The sequence below is a fragment of the Oncorhynchus keta genome, chromosome 29 (genome assembly GCF_023373465.1).
Source record: "Oncorhynchus keta strain PuntledgeMale-10-30-2019 chromosome 29, Oket_V2, whole genome shotgun sequence".
Taxonomy (NCBI): Eukaryota; Metazoa; Chordata; class Actinopteri; order Salmoniformes; family Salmonidae; genus Oncorhynchus; species Oncorhynchus keta.
In genome coordinates, this window is record NC_068449.1 from 47,487,204 (window position 1) to 47,507,114 (window position 19,911).

The 19,911-nt window shown below is 42.4% G+C and overlaps 2 protein-coding genes across 7 annotated transcripts in view; one reads left to right on the plus strand and one right to left on the minus strand.

The window, feature by feature from the left end:
* The window catches only part of LOC118361889 (zinc finger protein 235-like), a 274,869-nt gene that overhangs the window by 154,636 nt on the left and 100,322 nt on the right, over window positions 1–19,911 (minus strand). The gene's annotated exons all lie outside the window — the stretch shown is intronic.
* Window positions 4,359–19,911, plus strand: part of LOC118361907 (Wilms tumor protein homolog) — a 76,082-nt gene continuing 60,529 nt past the window's right edge. The window contains exons 1-6 of one of the 4 annotated variants that reach the window (XM_035742104.2): window positions 4,389–4,872; window positions 5,224–5,354; window positions 5,534–5,701; window positions 8,650–8,802; window positions 11,178–11,289; window positions 11,680–15,558. In XM_035742104.2, the coding sequence (XP_035597997.1) occupies window positions 4,596–4,872; window positions 5,224–5,354; window positions 5,534–5,701; window positions 8,650–8,802; window positions 11,178–11,289; window positions 11,680–12,617 (1,779 nt within the window). In that variant the 5' untranslated portion in view covers window positions 4,389–4,595 and the 3' untranslated portion in view covers window positions 12,618–15,558. Of the gene's footprint in view, window positions 4,873–5,223; window positions 5,355–5,533; window positions 5,702–8,649; window positions 8,803–11,177; window positions 11,290–11,679; window positions 15,559–19,911 lie in introns of those variants that run through there. The other 3 variants (XM_052485302.1, XM_052485301.1, XM_052485305.1) reach the window with 3 other exon arrangements.

Consider the following 19,911-nt stretch of genomic DNA (forward strand, 5'->3'; position numbering starts at 1 on the left):
GTAGCCTGCCTTGGCAAATCATGCTGTTAAAACACGGATGCCCTTTGCAACCACGTACCTATGTGAGAGTGGATTCTCGGCACTCACTAGCATGAAATCTAAATACAGGCACAGACTGACTGTGTGTGGAACATGATTTAAGACTGAGACTCTCCAATACAACCCAACATTGCAGAGTTATGTGCATCCTTTCAAGCACACCCTTCTCATTAACCTGTGGTGAGTTATTCACAATTTTCGATGAACAAATAAGGTTTTATAGGTAAGATGGTTAAATAAAGAGCAAAATTATTTATCATTATTTGTGCCCTGGTCCTATAAGAGCTTCCCACGAGCCGGGTTTGTGACAAAAACTCACACTCATTGTTATGTTTAATAAATGTATTGTATAGTGTGTGTGTGTGGAAGGCTTACAATGATGGCAAAAAAAACAACATTTGAGAGTGATCTGACCCTGGTGCTAGAGGGGGTATGCAGCTGGAGGTTGAATGTTTGAAGAGGTATGGGACTATAAAAAGTTTGGGAGCCACTGCTCTAGCACTTTTGATTGTAAAAGATACAATGACTTTGCGGTTAAAGTACAGACTGTCAGTTTTAAACGGAGGGTATTTTAATCCATATTGGGTGAACTGTTTAGAAATGGTTTACAATTTTTGTACATAGTCCCCCCATTTTAGGGGACCGAAAGTAATGGGACAAAAAAGTGAGAAAGTTACAGAAGCACAAATATCATACCCCCCACAAAAATGTGTCACTGTCCCAATACTTTTGGAGCTTACTGTGTCTACACATACCCACACACTAACAAACACCTACTGTACACGTCAAAATAGTTCAGTCAGGTTTGTCTGATGGTGACTTCACTTATCATAGCTGACTTATTTCTACCCACAACATCATATTTATGGCCACCATGATGGGTTTAACAACAATTCAGTAATTTAACTACGGTATAGGACTCAAACGTCTGTGTGTACGTACCTGAGGGAGTGTATGTCTGTGTAATCTGTATCACCTGTCTCTTCCAGGAGGAGGAGGGGTGTGAGGAGGGTCTGGGGAACCCTGATGGGACCATGGTAATAGAGGTAAACCAGACTACACCTCCTCCTGAACCCCCAGAGGAACCAGCTGAACAGCACAGGACCACACACAGACTCACTGAGGTGAGTCCACTGTTAACTACTGTCTGAATGGTATTAGGTTAGGGCATAATTAATTTTGTCTTAAGTATGGGACCATGCCATTGAATTCTCCAACCATTAGTATAGTATCAAATCAACTAATTGGCCTAATCACCCAACATCAGTGCCTGATCTCACTAATGCTCTTGTAGCTGAATGGTAGCAAGTCCTTGCAGCAATGTTCCACATCTAGTGGAAAGCCTTCCCAGAAGAGTGGAGGCTGTTACAGCAGCAAAAGGGGAACCAAATCCTTATTAATGCCCATGATTTTGGAATGAGAAGTTCGACATACTTTTGGCCATTTATTTGGTCACTGCTCCTCCAAAGTGTTCTTGTGGGAAAGCCACTTTATCTCTTCACCAGAGCTCAGATTAGGACACTGTTAACAATGCTATCCTTCAGGCTTATGAGTTGATTTCTGAGGCACGACAACAGTTCTGTAAATGACAAAATACAGAATCACAAAGCCATGTTGAATTCACAATCAGCCAGTCAATCAAATGGATTTATAAAGCCCTTTTTACATCAGCGATGTCACAAAGTGCTGTACAGAAACCCAGTCTAAAACCCCAAACAGCAAGCAATGCAGATGTAGAAGCATGGTGGCTAGGAAAACCTCCCTAGAAAGGCTGGGAACAAGCATGACTGTTTGATCGGTATGTCTTTTTGATCGGTGGTTTGGTTCTCAAGAGGTCGAAGGAATTAAAGACACTCATCAAGCACTGCAGCAGTAATGAAAGTAGGAGTGTTTCAATGGGCCTGCGTTGTTATTATTAGTGGCTTGGGTCTTTTTTAATTGAGAAATATTTAACTTTTTCTGTTCATCGGAGTAACAACATGAGTTTGTGCATGAGGCACAAATAATGCAGTACAACTCGAAGGTTGCCATCAGCTTTTTTTGGTCAGTGGCAGCCCAGTAAAATTAAATTATTTAAATGTATGCTCACTCAGCTATGCTTCACAAGTAATACAACAACGGATATATTATCGGTGTGATCATATAGCCCACCTCAAATTTTGAAATATAATTTTTTTAAATGGCCCGAACAACAATACATTGGCAGGGCAATTCAAGCAAAGTCAATATGCGCTGATAATGTATTGGGCTTATAGCTTACTGCACAAACCTCATTGCTACAGTACTGTTTTTAATTGGTTAATGTTGCATAAGCAATGTGTCTATTTCACAATAATCTATGATACTGGGTTCGTTTCATGAGCTGAAATAAAAGATCCCAGAAATGTTCCATGTGCATAAAAGGCTTATTTCTCTTAAAAATGCTGCACACATTTGTTTAAATCATAGCATTTATCCTTTGTCAAGATAATCCACCCACTTGACAGGTGTGGCTGATTAAACACCATGATCATTACATAGGTGCACCCTGTGCTGGGGACAATAAAAGCCACCCTTTCACACAACTGTAGCGTGTGTGGGCTGAAAGTCGGGAAGCAAGTTCAGGGAGTGCATAATTTAATAAACAAATGAACAAAACAAGAGACACAAACAACGCACAGACATGACACTGGAACAGAAACAATGATGCCTGGGGAAGGAACCAAAGGGATTCACATATATAGGGAAGGTAATCAGGGAAGTGATGGAGTCCAGGTGAGTCTGACGACAAGCAATGATGGTGACAGGTGTGCACCATAACGAGCAGCCTGGTGACCTAGAGGCCGGAGAGGGAGCACACGTGACAGTACCCCCTCCCCGACATGTGTGGCTCCGGCCGCAGGACACCGACTAAAATGACAATCCCGGGGATCAGGAGCGGACCGGTCACCTCTACTGAGGCGCGGGAAACCTGTCAATCCCGCTGAGAAGCGGGAGCATGGCTACCTAGAGCACCGGAGAGAGCATACGTGATGGTGTCCCCTCCCCGGCGCATTCGGCTCCAGCCGCAGGACGCCAACCAAAGGGACGATCCCGGGGATCAGGAGCGGACCGGTCACCCCTGCTGATGCTTGGGAACCTGACAGAGCGGCTGAGGCAGGGGAGCCTGGCGATCCGGCTGAGGCATGAGAGCCTGATGAGCCGGGGGAAGCAGGAGAGCCTGGCGATCCGGTGAAGGCATTATTGTGTAGCGGTTAGCCCAAGGGTGAGGGATTCGACTGGGAGCCCCCCAGTGAGTAGGCCTGAAGAGAGGGATCCAGAGAGAATAAGGCAGGGTTTCTTGCGTTTATTGCTATGGTGGCGCTTGAATCAATTTGCAGTGGAAATTAAGAATGGACATTTGTTCAAACAAATGGAAAAATAAGCTAAATTGATGTGGGAAAGGAAAAGGCTAGGGTTGATAATTCCCCATCGTATCTTGGTAGAAGTATGTTTTCTGGAACTATGTACACCCAAATCGGTAAACCCATTGAAGATATCCAAAGTGGTGGAGAAAGCTTTGGGTAAAGTCAAATCAGAGCAGGGCACTTATTAAAGGAGTCATTTCTGGAGTTGCATAATAACTTGATATTAATATGCTAAAGTAAAGTCCTGGAGTGGTTGATGTACGCTGGATGAATGGTGTGGTTCATGGCAAGAAGGAGAAGAGTTCGTCTCTCCTTGTGTTTAAAAAAAATGTGGAGTCCCTCCCAACCCGAGTGCAGCTGGGATATGTGTATTATCCTGCCAGAGCCTTTATATCTAGGCCTTTGCAGTGTAACAGATGTAAAATGTTTGGACATGCAGAAAGTGTCTGCAGACGGAACGAGCCGAGATGTGGGACGTGTGGGGGAAACCACTTTGATGGAGACTGTATAGCAGAAGAGAATTACAGAGGAATAAAGTATTGTAACTGTGGTGTAGAACATGAGGCGACATCCCTGGAATGCCCATATAGGGTGAAAGAGATGGAGAGACAAAATCAGGAAATTCAGTCTGTTTCCTATGCGGAGGCGGTAGAAAGGGTAGAAAAAGTAGAATGCAGAGTTGGCCTCCCACCAGCAGGATCCAGATATGCTGTATGTAAAGAAGGTGGACTTTGATGGCACAGCTAATGTGGAGGGAAAGTCAAGGAAGATGGGCATTATTGTGGATTATTGTGGATGCCCATTATTGTGGATGCGGCAGAGTGGTTTGAAGAACTGAAGGAGAGAGAGATAATATCAAAAAGTATCTCCCACTCTCACCGTGTGCAGTTTCCTTTTTTCACCCCTGTACAGTTGGTGGCGGTAATGCACCGTCAATATTGGATGACAACCGCAGTTAAACCCCACCTAAGAAGAAGAAGTAAACGGAAGTGAACCACAATGACCATGAACAATTTCTTAGACGTTAATTAACACCCTGGATTTCAACGTATGAGTAGTCATAACTGCATAGCATCACATTCTCACCCCATGTAGAGTATAATTCGTGTTGGAGACGACTTAGTTGATAGAAGGTATATTGGTAACGCTAGCTACTAACGTTCGCAAACAATGGCTCACTGTATGGTGTTTCACACTCAAATAGCCTCCATCATGGAGGTTCTAGCGAATGCAGCCGTTGCAGAAATCTGTAAACTCGTAGACGACGACTATGCAGTGTTTCGTTTGGAAATAACCCAAAGCCAGAAAGAAAACAGGACATTACGGAGGAAACTACTGGAACAAAAGGTGGCACGGGAGCGCGCAGAGAGGACAATGCCAGAACGCGTCCTCGCCAGTCGTCCCAGTAGTGTCAAGATCCTCGACCGATACAGAGGAATGGCAAGAGGTACATTTTGCAGAAGGCCGAGGATGCGCGGCCTGTCGCACCGTTCCCCTCTGGACATCTTTTCAGATGTGTTACCCAGAATTTAGTCTTGGTCAGTTTTTGGATAGTATGCAATAATTTCCCTGATTACTTAGCTATTTTTGCGCAAAAACACTCATTCTAACCAGATTATTAATTTACTGCATTGCCTGTTATTTACTCAATGAAAACAATGTAACACATGGAACATAATACACCGATCAATAAATAGTATTTCAAGAAGTTATGTGATGTTACCTTGGTGTACAATATACAGTTGAGCATTGACAGTACCTAACCTATCCACCTCTTTTCGCCCAATCACTCTCTTAGGTGAAGGACATCGCACTGGAGGCTACAGAAGCTTTGTGAAGCCAGTGGGACACAATACATGGAGAGATGACCAACCAATCACTGATGATGAGGGGAGTGGAACCTCAACCCAGCACATTATCATGATAGAGGTTAGTGTAATAGTATTACATCAAAATTACAGTACATCAAATGTTGCCGATTTATTTCAGAAAGGCTCCCCTCAGCTATTAATTTGCTTACATGTACATCCTCATTTATCTGCTATAGGAAAGCTTGTGAGACTTCCCTATGACATTGTTATCCAATAACCTCCTCTCTTCTTTGTCAGTCTGCAGAGGCTGCAGGTCCTGTGGTCAAGCTGGAGCAGTCTGAAGGAGAGGAGGACCCACGACACAGCACAGACATCCAGACTGGAGCGGCTGGAGCGCCCCCTGTAGCTACGGATGACCCCACCACTGCCCCAGCACAGCCCAGGACCCGACACAGCATCACGGAGGTCAGTGGAACACCAAACGCCGCACTCAAGTCAGAGACAGACACCGAGACTTTAACGAGGCTGGGGCGACTGGGCTGTCCTCCTGCTCCCCACTCAGAGTATTTACTTTATGCTAACCCGAGGACAGTTTTATCCAATCGGGACTCAGGTGATGCATTACAGACTCACAATGATCCGTCCTGTTCGTACACTACAGAGACACAGATGATATCTGGTGACATGCCTGTGGGCTTAGATACACAAACTAATCCAATGAGAGGGAACTGGAACCAGTACAGTAGTAGTGTATACTCTGAAAGGTACCTAGATAAGAAAGGGGAAGGTCTTGTCGTAGATGAGGTTAATGTGAAAGTTGAACGCAACTCTCCTCAGACATGGAATGCAGATGAGACTCACTTAAGAGAAGGACTCCCGCTGGACAACACCAGTGACTTCTTAGATTACAGGGAAAGCTTGGAGACAAATCGAAATGTTGTGACCCACTCCCCTTTACGTGCGTTCAGAGATTGCGACCCAGTGTCCACGTCGGTGGAGTTTTCTGATTCACACGGCCGCGTCCATTTTGATCAGGTATTGAACTCAAATGTCAGGACTAAAGCCCAGGCTCAGAAAGGGGACTCAACATCATGCAATAGTAAAGAGAAACGGTTCCTCTGCATGTTCTGTAAAAAAGGCTTCAGCTGCCCCCATAATGTGGAGATCCACCAGAGGATCCACACCGGAGTGAAACCCTACAGCTGTACACAGTGTCACATGCGCTTTGCCCAGGCTGGCAACCTGAAGAGGCACCAGAGGGTCCACACAGGGGTGAAACCCTTCAGCTGTACACAGTGTCACATGCGCTTCGCCGAGGCTGGTGACCTGAAGAGGCATCAGAGCGTCCACACAGGGGAGAAACCCTACAGCTGCCCCCAGTGTGAGAAGAGGTTCTCTCGTCAGCACCAGCTGAAGATGCACCTGAAGATCCACACAGGAGAAACGCTGTTTGCCTGTACGCACTGCGGGAAGAGGTTCTCAGAGAGGAGCTACCTCAGAATACACCAGCAGAAAAATCATTCCAATCTATAACATCGAAAGAAACCATTTCATGTGATAGCTTCTGACGTTTAGATCAAACCCTGCATTAAAGACAAATTTATACATTGTCATTGTTATCACCAGAAAAGATCCACAGGTGCATTTGGAATAACCAGTAACAGACTTCAGTGTTGAATATTCCTGGGTAGAATTTTGCATCCAGACATTGTGTGATATATAAGCCTAAAGTCTGTTACATATTATGTTTGTACTGTGTAGGATATATGTTTACAAATGCCTGGATTACTTCCATTCACCTACTGAATATTTTCCCAAGACACTTTTAATTAGAAAATAAATGCAGTTCAACAAGTTAATGCTGATATTTAGTTGGGACATGTGTATATGTGGTTTTCATATGGTGTATTTAAAACGTGTTTATGTTTAATAAACACGAAATGGGACTTTTATTGAGATTCTCTTTAATATTCATCACATATGATCTCAACCTATTCTGCATACACACAACAGTGCTTTATAACCAATATACATCTACTAAATATTTCTACTAGGGCCACCGTTTAACATGTGACATGTTTATTTCTGTACATTTTTTGAATGCCGTTAATTGCTTTTCCATATCTTCACCACATGGAACCTTTTTTGTGTTTCCGCACCGGCGCTTTTAAATGCAGAACACAACAGGGAACACAGCTACAGTCAACGCTTGCACGTTTGCATAGCTGAAGACTGTGTGCCTCTAGCCAAAATCATGAGAGTTATACCCAATAGTACTGGAGCTATGTTTTTTCTTTCAGACGAGGATTGGTTTTAAACTACTCACAAGCTGCTGTTTTTGATTTGACAACAAACACCATTGGTTAGCTAGCTAGTCATGTTACCTAGCAACCTGATAACTTGACCACTGACTAGGCTATGCACATTTGGATGGCACAGGAAGAACTGAAAAGGAATAGGCTCCTCAAAAATATCAAAGTTAGGCTGCATATGCAAGAGTGGGGTGTGTATGATTGTGTGTATGTGTGAGAGAGAGGTTGGGTGTTTCACATTTTTATTGTCATGTGCACTAGTCCAGCGAAATGCCGTTCTTTCTCTTTCCCAACAAAGTAGTCAACAATATCATAGTCAATAGTGTGAGAGTGGGAGGGAGACTGCATAGGACTATGTGAGTAAAGGTGTCTGAACAGTACAGATGGTTATAATGCTTTCATCAGTTTGAAAGCTCTTTGTTCTTTGTATCCAAAGAGACAAGTTATTTTTACCTAGAATGCTTTAACAGTACTTAAAATGGTGTGTGTAAGAGAAAGAGAGCGTGTGTCTGTACTGTGTACAAGTGTTACACTTCAAGAACATTGATAAGAGGGAGTAGGCCTACATAAACATTGGGAGCATTACAAGCTGTAGCTATGTTAGTGACTTTTGTGTTGTTTATGGTGAAAATGCTATTAAAAGATTCTGATGTAGATCAGTTTGTGTTTCCTTCCCTTACGATCAAAGCATCGTATGCCTGTACCTCAATGCACTACTTTTTAAATGGAAAAGTCTTTCTTTGGGGACAAATTTGAGCACATTTAAAAATGTTGACGAATTCGATTTATTAATGCCATTAACTTGATTATTGATATCGTTTCACAGTCCTAATACCTACACATACCCAGACACTAACAAACACCTACTGTACATGTTAAAATAGTCAGGTTTGTCTGATGATGACTTATCATATCTCACTTATATTTACCCACAACATATTTATGTCCACCATGATGGGTTTAAAAACAATGAAGTCATTCTGCAACGACAGTATAGGACTCAAACGTAGTGGGGATGGATAACTCCATGCTGGAAGGGTGTTTTATTATCTGTGTGTGTATGTACCTGAAGGAGTGTAATCTGTATCGCCTCTCTTCAAGGAGAAGGAGGAGGGTCCAGATGTGCTGCTGGTGAAGGAGGAGGGCCTGGGGAACCCTGAGGAGACCATGGTCATGGAGGACAACCAGACAACTCCTCCTGAACCCAAAGAAGAACCAGCTGAGCTGTACAGGACCACACACAGTCTCACTGAGGTGAGCCCACTGTGAACTGGGTTGTTCCACAAAATGAGTGCCTTTTAAAAAATATTTTAAGTTGAAATTGTCCACCAATATTAAATTTTAAAAGCCTGTTATGGGGCCTCCAGAGTGGAACAGCTGTCTTAAGGCATTGCATCACAGTGTTGAGGCGTCACTACAGCCTGGGGTTCGAGGAAGCATGACTCGACCTTCACCTCTCCCGAGCCCGTTGGGGAGTTGCAGCGATGAGACAAGATCGTAACTACTAATTGGATATCACGTAAAAGGGGGTAAAATTACAAAAACAAAAATATACACTATTCCTGATTTTCTGGAACCCAACTTGCCGTGGCTATTGATAGAGATTTCTGTGCATGTGCTGGATTTTCTTTTACTTAGCTGCTGCCCACTCTGCTGCCTATGTAGCTCAAATTGATACAATATTTTTTTCCTCATCAATCGGCACATAATACCCCATAATGACAAAGTGAAAACAGGTTTTTAGAAATGTTTGCAAATTAAACATGCAAAAAAATACTAATATTATTTATGTAAGTATTCAGATCCTTTGCTATGAGACTCGAAATTGAGCTCAGGTGCATCGTGTTTCCATTGATCGTCCTTGAGATGTTTCTACAAATCAATCTACAGACAATACCCCATAATGACAAATCAAATCAGGCTTTTAGACATTTTTGAAAATGTATTAAAAATTCAGAGCTGGAATATCACATTTACATAAGTATTCAAACCATTTACTCAGTACATGAAGCACCTTTGGCAGCGATTACAGCCTCGAGTCTTCTTGGGTATGATGCTACAAGCTTGGCACACCTGTATTTGGGGAGTTTCTCCCATTCTTCTCTGAAGATTCTCTCAAGCTTTGCCAGGTTGGATGGAGTGTGTCGCTGCACAGCTGTTTTCATGTCTCCTGAAAGGGTCGTTGTCCTGTTGGAAGGTGAACCATCGCTCCAGTCTGAGGTCCTGAGCGCTCTGGATCAGGGTTTCATCAAGAATCTCTCTGTACTTTGCGTCGTTCATCTTTCCCTCGATCCTGACTAGTCTCCCAGTCCCTGCCTCTGAAAAACATACCCACAGCATGATGCTGCCAACACCATGCTTCGCTGTTGAGATGGTGCCAGGTTTCCTCCAAACGTGATGCGTGGCATTCAGGCCAAAGAGTTCAATCTTGGTTTCATCAGACCAGAAAACATTTTTTTTCATGGTCAGTCCTTTATTTACTGACTACAGCTCAGCGTTCAACACCATAGTTCCCTCAAAACTCATCACTAAGCTAAAGACCCTGGGACTAAACACCTCCCTCTGCAACTGGATCCTGGACTTCCTGACAGGCCACACCCAGGTGGTAAGGGTAGATAACAACACATCCGCCACGCTGATCCTCAACACGGGGGCCCCTAAGGGGTGCATGCTCTATCCCCTCCTGTACTCCCTGTTCACTTGTGACTGCACGGCCAGGCACGACTCCAGCACCATCATTAAGTTTGCTGATGACACAACAGTGGTAGGCCTGATCACCAACAACGATGAGACAGCCTATAGGGAGGAGGTCAGAGACCTGACAGTGTGGTGCAAGGACAACAACCTCTCCCCAACGTGATCAAGACAAAGGAGATGATTGTGGACTACAGGAAAAGGAGGAGCAAGCATGCCCCCATTCTCATTGACAGGGCTGTAGTGGAGCAGGTTGAGAGCTTCAAGCTTCCACCTTTGTGAAAACAGTTTGGAGAAGGCCTTTTCTTGTTTCAGCATGACAATGCCCCCATGCACAAAGTGAGGTCCAGACAGAAGTGGTTTGTCGGGATCGACGTGGAAGATCTTGACAGGCCTGCACAGAGCCCTGATCTTAACCTCATCTAACACCTTTGGGATGAATTGTAACGCCGACTGCGAGCCAGGCCTAATCGCCCAACATTAGTGCCTAACCTCACTAATGCCCTTGTTGCTGAATGGAAGCAAGTCCCCACAGCAATGTTCTAGCAGCTAGTGGAAAGCCTTCCCAGAAGAGCGGAGGCTGTTATCCCAGCAAAGGGGGGACCAACTCCATATTAATACCCATGATTTTGGAAAGAGATGTTCTACGAGCATGCGTCTTCATACTTTTAGTATATGTTGACACTGGTATTGTGCTGGAGATAATGAAAGTGAGGTTGAAAAGTGGTGGAGTTGCCCTTTAAGTGTGAGACCATGCCTTTGAAATATCAAATCATTGGAGAGTGTCACGTAATCAAATCAACCAATATGTTTGCATAATACTCATAGCAATCTCTCAATCAATCCCTCAATCCCCCAATCAGAAGATGGTCCATAGCAGGGTTCTGATATCAGATTTCTTGATCCAGCATCCTCTCACTCTGTATCTCTTACAGTCAGTAGACATGGAAGATGGGAAGCCTGATCTGCTACTAGTCAAAGAGGAGACAATAGAGGACAGACCAGAGAGCATCGATCTGCTGAGTGCACTAAAGATTGGGGAGCAAGGTAAGGGAGACATGCCAATTTACATTTTAGTCATTTAGCAGACACTCTTAACCAGAGCAATTAGGGTTAAGTACCTTGCTCAAGGGCACATCAACAGATTTTTCAACTTGATGGCTCGGGTATTCGAACCAGCAACCTTTGTTTACTGGCCCAAAGCTCTTAACCGCTAGGCTACCTGCCTACATACAGTAATAGATCTTCATTGGGAATTGTGATGCGCCTGGCAATTTTCTTTTCTTCTATAATGTCTTCATTCATGAAATTAAATCAATAGAACTTATGATGTATGAACTTCACCAGGTAATTGACACAAAAATTGACACAAAAAAACTCCATATGTAGAGTTCTCTGCCATGTTTTTAAAGTCTATTTCCTAACCTCTTCCTGCAGGTGGTTGGCTGGAGGCTAACAGAGGAGACTGGACAACAATTTTGGATTCCCAGACCCAGACTGGTGCAGCCAAGAGCCCAGGGGATGATATCACTGAGCAGGCCAGGACCAGAAGCGACATAGTGGAGGTCAGTGGATGGGACAGCATCCTCAACTCTGGGCTGGGGAACAACACTGTTAACCACAACCATAAACAGACAGTCGACCACAAAACAACAACCGAACTTGACAACAGTGCGAGGTGTAGATTTGGTCCACGGGGACTGGTAGGTATCCATATGCGGCAGGAGAGGACAGAAACAGACTCTGCAAACGATGCTCCGTCCTGCTCCTATAGTTGTGATTCAGAGAGACTGATGGCGCCTCAGGTTGACCTCCTAACAGGTGCTGCCTTCAGCATACCTTCTATAGGATCTATCAACTGGAACATGGAATCTGCAACAACACAGACCCTCTCTGGCCTTCGTCCTCCTCACACTCTCTTAATGTTAAACCAGACCTCAGACAAAGCCAGTGCTTCAACACTAAATGGCTACACAAGCCCATTGATAAATGACAGTAGTAGTGATGCTATCAGTAGATCTGGTGGCAAAGAGAAGCTCTTCCCATGTTCGTTCTGTGGGAAAGCCTTCAGTTTCTGCAAACAGGTGATCCACCAGAGGGTGCACACGGGGGAGAAACCATTCGGCTGCCACCTGTGCCAGGCCAGTTTTTCACAATCGTCCAGCCTGAACAGGCACCAGAGAGTCCACACGGGGGAGAAATCCTACAGCTGCCCCCAATGTGAGAAGAGATTCTCCCGCAAGCACCAGCTGAAGATGCACCTCAAGGTCCACACGGGAGAAAGGCCATTCGCCTGTACTCAGTGTGGGAAGAGGTTCTCGGAGAGGAGATACCTCAAGATGCACCAGCAGAAAAAACATTCCACTATAACATAGAAAGTAACCATTCCACTTGATAGCTTCTGACGTTTAGATCAAACCCTGCATTACAGGTAGACGCAGCAAGATGACATAGATGCAGCCAGTAAACAGTAGTTGTGGGTCAATCGTTGAAGTGCAAGGCCCATACATTGTGTGATATATAAGGCATGTAATACAATATTGTGTTACAGCCTGAATTTAAGATGTATTTCATTTATATTTTTTTTGTCACTCGCCTACACACTACCCTGTAATGTCAAAGTGGAATTATGTTCTTCAAAAGTTTTACAAATGAAAAGCTGAAATGTCTTGAGTCAAAAAGTATTCAAACCCTTTGTTATGGCAAGATTCAATAAATTCAGAAGTACAAATGTGCTTAACAAGTCACATAATAAGTTGCATAGACTCTGTGTGCAATAATAGTGTTTAACTTGATTTGTGAATGACTACCTCATCGCTGTTCCCCACACATACAATTATCTGTAAGGTCCCTTAGTCAAGCAGTGAATTTCAGACACAGATTAAACCACAAATAATAATATATATGCCATTTAGCAGACGCTTTTATCCAAAGACCAGGGAGGTTTTTCAATTCCTCACAAAGAAGGGCCCCTATTGGTAGATGGGTAAAAATGAAAAAAGCAGACACTGAATATCCCTTTCATTACACTTTGGATGGTGTATCAATACATCCAGTCACAACAAAGATACAGACGGCCTTCCTAACTCCGTTGCTGGAGAGGAAGGAAACCACTCAGGGATTTCACCATGAGGCCAATGGTGACTTTAAAACGGTTACAGAGTTTAATGGCTGTGATAGGAGAACACTGACACAACAACATTGTAGTTACTTCACAATACTAACCTAACTGACAGAGTGAAAAGAAGGAACAGAATAAACATATTCCAAAACATGCATCATGTTTGCAACAAGGCACTAAAGTAATACTGCAAGAAATGTGGCAAAGCAATTAACTTTTTGTCCTGAATACCAGTGGTGGAAAAAGTATCCAATTGTTATACTTGAATAAACTATAGATACCTTAATAGAAAGTTACTCAAGTAAAATACTACTTGAGTGAAAGTATTTGGTTCTAAATATACTTAACTATCAAAAGTAAATGTGTAAATCATTCCTTATATTCCTTATATTATTCCTTATATTAAGCAAAGCAGACAGCACCATTTCCCTGATTTTGAAAATGTACGAATAGCCAGGGGCACACTCCAACATGATTTATAAATGATTCATTTGCGTTCAGTGAGTCCGCCAGATCAGAGGCAGTAGGGATGACCATGTATTATCTTGATACGTGTTTGAATTGGACCATCTTCATGTCCTGCTCATCATTTAAAATATAATGATTACTTTTGGGTGTCAAGGAAAATGTAGGGAGTAAAAAGTACATTATTTTCTTTATGAATGTAGTGAAGTAAAAAGTAAAAGTTGTCAAAAATATAAATAGTAAAGTACAAATAACCCCAAAAACTGCTTAAGTAGTACTTCAAACTATTTCTACTTATTAAGTACTTTACGCTACTGCTGAATACAAAGTGTTATGTTTGGGGTGATGGGGTTCACCTTGGGGTCATGATAGGGGCTGCACCAAATGATTGATGTATTATAATAATTGATTATGCTTATGTTGTATTAATAGAAGGGGAGGGCTATAAGACCCCTCCCCCACTACACATGTAGGGTCTTGGAATACAGATTAGCAATATATATGCATTATAAGGTTTAATATTGTTCCACGGTTCTTTTCTAGTCTCTGCTTCTTATAAGAAGCTGTCTGAGAGATGTGAGTTATTGCAGTCAAAACAGGGTGTCTGTGAGAAAGCGCCTCAAGACTAAAAGAGATTCATAGACGCAGAACCCTGCAGGGTAGTGAATGAGATAAGAGACTAGTCAGACATACCACTATAAAGCAACTTGGGGAGTGGAAAATTACTGCTGAGCCCTTAGAAAACACTGGAACTACTGTCTCTCCTGCAGGTTTGTATAACTGTATATGCATGGGCTTGGTCTCATGAGTAGAAGGTGTTGACATGGGCAGTTACATCACTAGGGGTTGACAAAGAGTATTAAAGCAACTTGGACCCTTTCCTATTTTGCAGAACTTACTCGGAAACATGCATGCTATGTTCCCGTTGTCAACTTCTGTCTGCAATTGCATTAATAAAGGTTTTTGATTGATTTACTTAAAGATATTGTCTGATTGCTAATTTCACCAATAAGCAAATAATTGACAAGGAACCTACCCCAACATTGGTTGGAGGAAATTAACATGGTAAGCAGACATCTGTTTAATCTAAGTCTGTAATTAATTGGCATTCACTGGTGTGGTTTCCCTCTAACAAGTAAGTGGCACCTCACTCACTCTAAAATATATACATACACTTTGAATATGACATAGTCGAATTCTAGATTGGAGAAATTACATAATGGCTGTTGGTGAAATGCATGATGTCAATATATGATGAATAAAATTAATGATTGATGATTTAAAATTTTTGTTTGGGTGGTAATGCAGCGACCATTACTGAATAATAGTTATTTTATTTTTTGAGAGGTGATTCAGTAATTATCATCTATTTTATTTTGGGTGTTAATGTGGAGACCATTACTGAATAATAGTTATTTTATTTTGGAGAGGTGGTTCAGCGATAATCATCTATTTTATTTTATTTTGGGTAGTAATGCTAATGCAGCGACCATTATTGAATACAAGTGATTTTATTTTGTAGAGGTAATTCAGCGACAATTACCCAGGCCACCTTGACCTATGGGAGGATGGTTTATTTTTTATTTTTGTAGAGGTAATTCTATGTGAAATTTACCCAGTGAATGTTGAGTTGTTTATGAATAGTGCGTTGTATGTTTAATTTGTTTGTTTGTCTGTGGATTATGGTGGGGTTTTGGGGTAATAAAAGGTCATTTGAATAAAAGGCTGAAGATATTTGTTAGTGACACTTTCTTACCATATGACAGTATGGAAAACCTTTAGTATATCAATAAAATTATTACATGGAAGTCCTGAAGATATTTTCATTGAAAATAACTTTGTGACGCTATCACTAGGGAGCACTGGTGTATAACATATTACTGTTACGCTACACCCTTAAGATAGACTTTAATTTCTAATATTATATCCTGCGGTTGTCTCTGTGAGGCCCGTGTGTGAAATATATTTGAGTTTAGTAGAACCATTTACTATAGCCTGGATTAAGTGAAAGTAGAATTAGGATTACAGTATCATCCACTGTTGTTTAACACATACTGAAAGGAGATAGAGAATAATCTATATAGGCATATGTCTACATATTACACCCACTTTAGGATAACCCTATAGAAGTTGGGAAAACACATTACACGCAGACTATCGAAATAAAAGGTCGGAGCACCATGGCACAGTCAAACCAGAATGAGGAGATGGGAGCAATGAAGCCTGTAACGCCTGTTGAATATATGCAAAAGGAAGTTTCCCGCTGTGGAATTTACATTCACTTTTAACCTCTCTAGGGGGTGTGGGACGCTATCGTCCCACCTGGCCAACATCCAGTGAAATTGCAGAGCTCCAAATTTCAAAAACAGTAATACTCATTATAAAAATTTCTGTAACATACAATTGTTATACATCGATTTAAAGATGGACTTCTTGTTAATCCAACCACGGTGTCAGATTTTTAAAAAACTTTATGGTGAAAGCAAACCATGCGATTATATGAGAACAGCACCCAGCAGACAAATCATTACAAACAGTAACCAGCCAAGTAGACGAGTAACAAAACTCAGAAATGGCGATAAAATTAATCACTTACCTTTGATTTTCATATGGTTACACTCACAAAACTCCCAGTTACCCAATACATGTTTGTTTTGTTCAATCAAGTCCCTCTTTATATCCAAAAACCTCTGTTTTGTTCAGTAATCCATTGGAACAAAGCGCGGTCACAACAGACAGATGAAAAATCTTAAAAGTTCATAGAAACATGTCAAACAATGTTTATAATAAATCCTCAGGTTGTTTTTGTCAAAAATAATCCATCATATTTCAACCGGACAAAAGCTTCGTCAATAGAAAAGGAGCAACAAGAAAGGCGCGCTCCCAGTCACACGCTGGACTCATGTCTCGAAATTTCCACTGTCCTCTCATTAAAAGTGCTGTTTCTCTCTAATTTTTCAGTGTAAAAGCCTGAAACAATGCCTAAAGACTGGCCACATGTAGTGGAAGCCATAGATATCGTGAACTAGGTTATAAGTCTTTGTATGGTGGATAGGCTTTCAATGGAAAAACAGGCATTTCAAAATAATAGCACTTCCTGGATGGATTTTCCGCAGGTTTTCGCCTGCCATATCAGTTCTGTTATACTCACAGACATTATTTTAACAGTTTTGGAAACGTTAGTGTTTTCTATCCAAATCGACCAATTATATGCATATTCTAGCTTCTGGACCTGAGTAGCAGGCAGTTTACTTTGGGCATGCTTTTCATCCAAAATTCCGAATGCTGCCCCCTACCCTAATGAGGTTAAGAAATGGCATCCCGGGACAGAGATGGCAGAAGAAAATAGATATCCAATGGATGGTTCATTCAACAAGACTAGGTTGGATTTAGTCAAGGAGATAATTCAGACAAGAAAAATTGACAACAAGAAGGGGAAGAAGAAAAGTCCTCTTGTATCAGAAACTATGATAGGAATGATGATGCTGGAAGGACAGATCTTCATGAACAAGGCTACCGTGACCAAACTAAAGCTGTAGAGAACAATTAGAGTGCGGGAGGGAAAGAAATTAAGTCAGGACAGAGGCAGAACAGGAGTACTCCCCACCTCCCCGCGCCATGTGAATATCAACCCAAAGGACCCCCGGGTGACTATACACAGATCTACCCTCTCATACCATTGACAGAAGAAAATGGAGAAGCAACCACAATTATCCTCAAGGGGACTCTGATGAGGGAGGTAGATGACACAACAACAGCAACAAAGCGGCATGAGAATAACAGTTCCTGGAGGGAATTTCCCTCGACACCCCAACTCACTCCGCAAAAAGGAACAGACTGGAAGACCCTAGACATAGGGTCGCCTGTAGAAAACAAACTAACTACTGTAATATTAATGTGTAAACATACTGAATTATAATTGGATGCATTTTACCACCGTATCATACTGTGCTATGATTGGTTAAGACCACCCAGATGGTTAGGTCATGGCAGTTGATCATGGTTGGAGATACGTGAACATGCAAGTTATAACTAGCTAATAAAGAGCTACGTTAAGAAATATCCTGTAGTACTGCATTTTATTATTTTGTACAAAGCATGCAAAACAAGACATCTACTAAAGAAGTTCAAGAAAAGTACAGTGTTACCATGCATTGGTGACCTATTCAGAGGCCAGAGAGAAAGGTAAGAAAGAAAGAGAGAAGATAGATACGATAAGTTGTATACATTTCGAGAAGAGAAAGAGAAAGTTGAAGAACTGCAGGTGCTAATTGCTGATAAGATTAAAGAGACAATGGACATAGATGATGTGGACGAAAGTAAAGAAACTAAAAGAGGAGGTGGGCCCGACAGAGCCCTTCGTGACTGGAACAACACTCAATGGTGGATCTGTGGACAGTTGGGGCATGTGAGTTCGCAGTGTGGGGGAAATGAAAGAGGAAGAGGTTACAACAGGGGCAGAGTAAACTTTGGGCCTGGAAGAGGAAACTTTGCTAATGACAGAGGACAGCCATGGCCAATGTGAAATCAGAACACCAACAGTTCTTATTACCCTCAGAATCAACAATGAAGACGCCCGACTCCCCTGCTCCTGTGTCCCCCAGTATGAATTCAATGATGGAAGAGCCAATGGTTACTCTTAATGTTAATAATGGATATGACCTACCATTTCTAATAGACACTAGAGCTCACTGTTCCTGTTTAGGCAAACCTGGACAAGTTGTTGGGGCTTCCCTGAGCAAATCATCAGTAACAATAACAGGGACATTGGGACAGCTCAGGAATGTGTACTGGACAAAGACTTGTTTGATCAACCTCTGCTTGACTCTGACATGGTGCTGTTCGTTGATGGTTCTGCTTACATAGATCAACTCACAGGGAATAAACATGTAGGATTTGCTGTAGTAGATGTGGAAGGTGATATTGAAGTTATACAGCCCCTACCAGAACATTTATCAGCACAACAGGCAGATTTATTAGCTCTGAACACAGCTGCTGAATTAGGGTTGGCCTTTACTGTCTACTCAGACGCAGCATATGCTATTGGGGTTTGTCTGTCCTGTTGTGGGGTTTGGAGAGCAGGAGGGTTTACTTATACCACAGCCACACCGATTAAAAACAGACCTTATGTTGAACAGTTGATTGAAACTATGTGAAAACCTTACAAATTGGCTATTGTTAAGGTTGAGGAGTGATTATGCTAGTATTGGTAACAGCATAGCTAATGAGGCGGCCAAATTGGCTGCTTCCCGTTGTCACACACACGCATTCTATTTTTAGTCGTTTGTGTCATCTGAAGCTACGGATCTTGAGAAACCGCAGCAGGCTGATATTCTTAATCACCATGTGTGGAGGGAGAGAGGGTGTGCTCTCTGTCCTAGGTCTGGCTTATGGCTACATCTTTTGTCTGGCATGCCCTGTTTACCATCAACCATGATCTCTACTATTTGCTGATTGGCTCATGGAGTGAGCCATTCATCAAGGGGGGATATGGAGGAGAAGATTTCGGATATGGAGGAGGAGAAGATTTCGGATATGGAGGAGGAGAAGATTTCGGCCCAATGGTTTTGTCAAAATTTGAATCCGCACGTAAAAGACAGTTCATTTCTCGTTGCGCAACATGTTTGTTATATAACATAGACAAGGGAACTCCACTGCAACCAGGGAAGTTCTCCACTCCAAAAGGACCATTTGTCCACCTTGCTATGGATTTCATAGACATGGTAGAGCGAAAAGAAAGAAAGAGATACTGCCTGGTGATAATTGGCAGGTTCACCAGGTGGGTGGAAGCATTTCCCACCACCAACTGCGATGCGTGAACAGTTGCAAAATTGCTAGTCAGGGAAATTATACTCCGGTTCGGCGTGCCTGAGGTTTTGTCTGCAGACAATGGGACCCATCTCATAGGAGATATGGTTGCCCAAGTGGCCAAAATGATGGCTGTTGACCAGAAGTTTGTGTCCATCTATCACTCGCAGAGTAACGGGAGTCACTGAGAGGGCTAATTAGACCCTGAAAGGCTCCCTTGCCAAACAGCCATTCCACAGGAATGACATGGGTAGAGGGATTGCACCTTGTCCTCA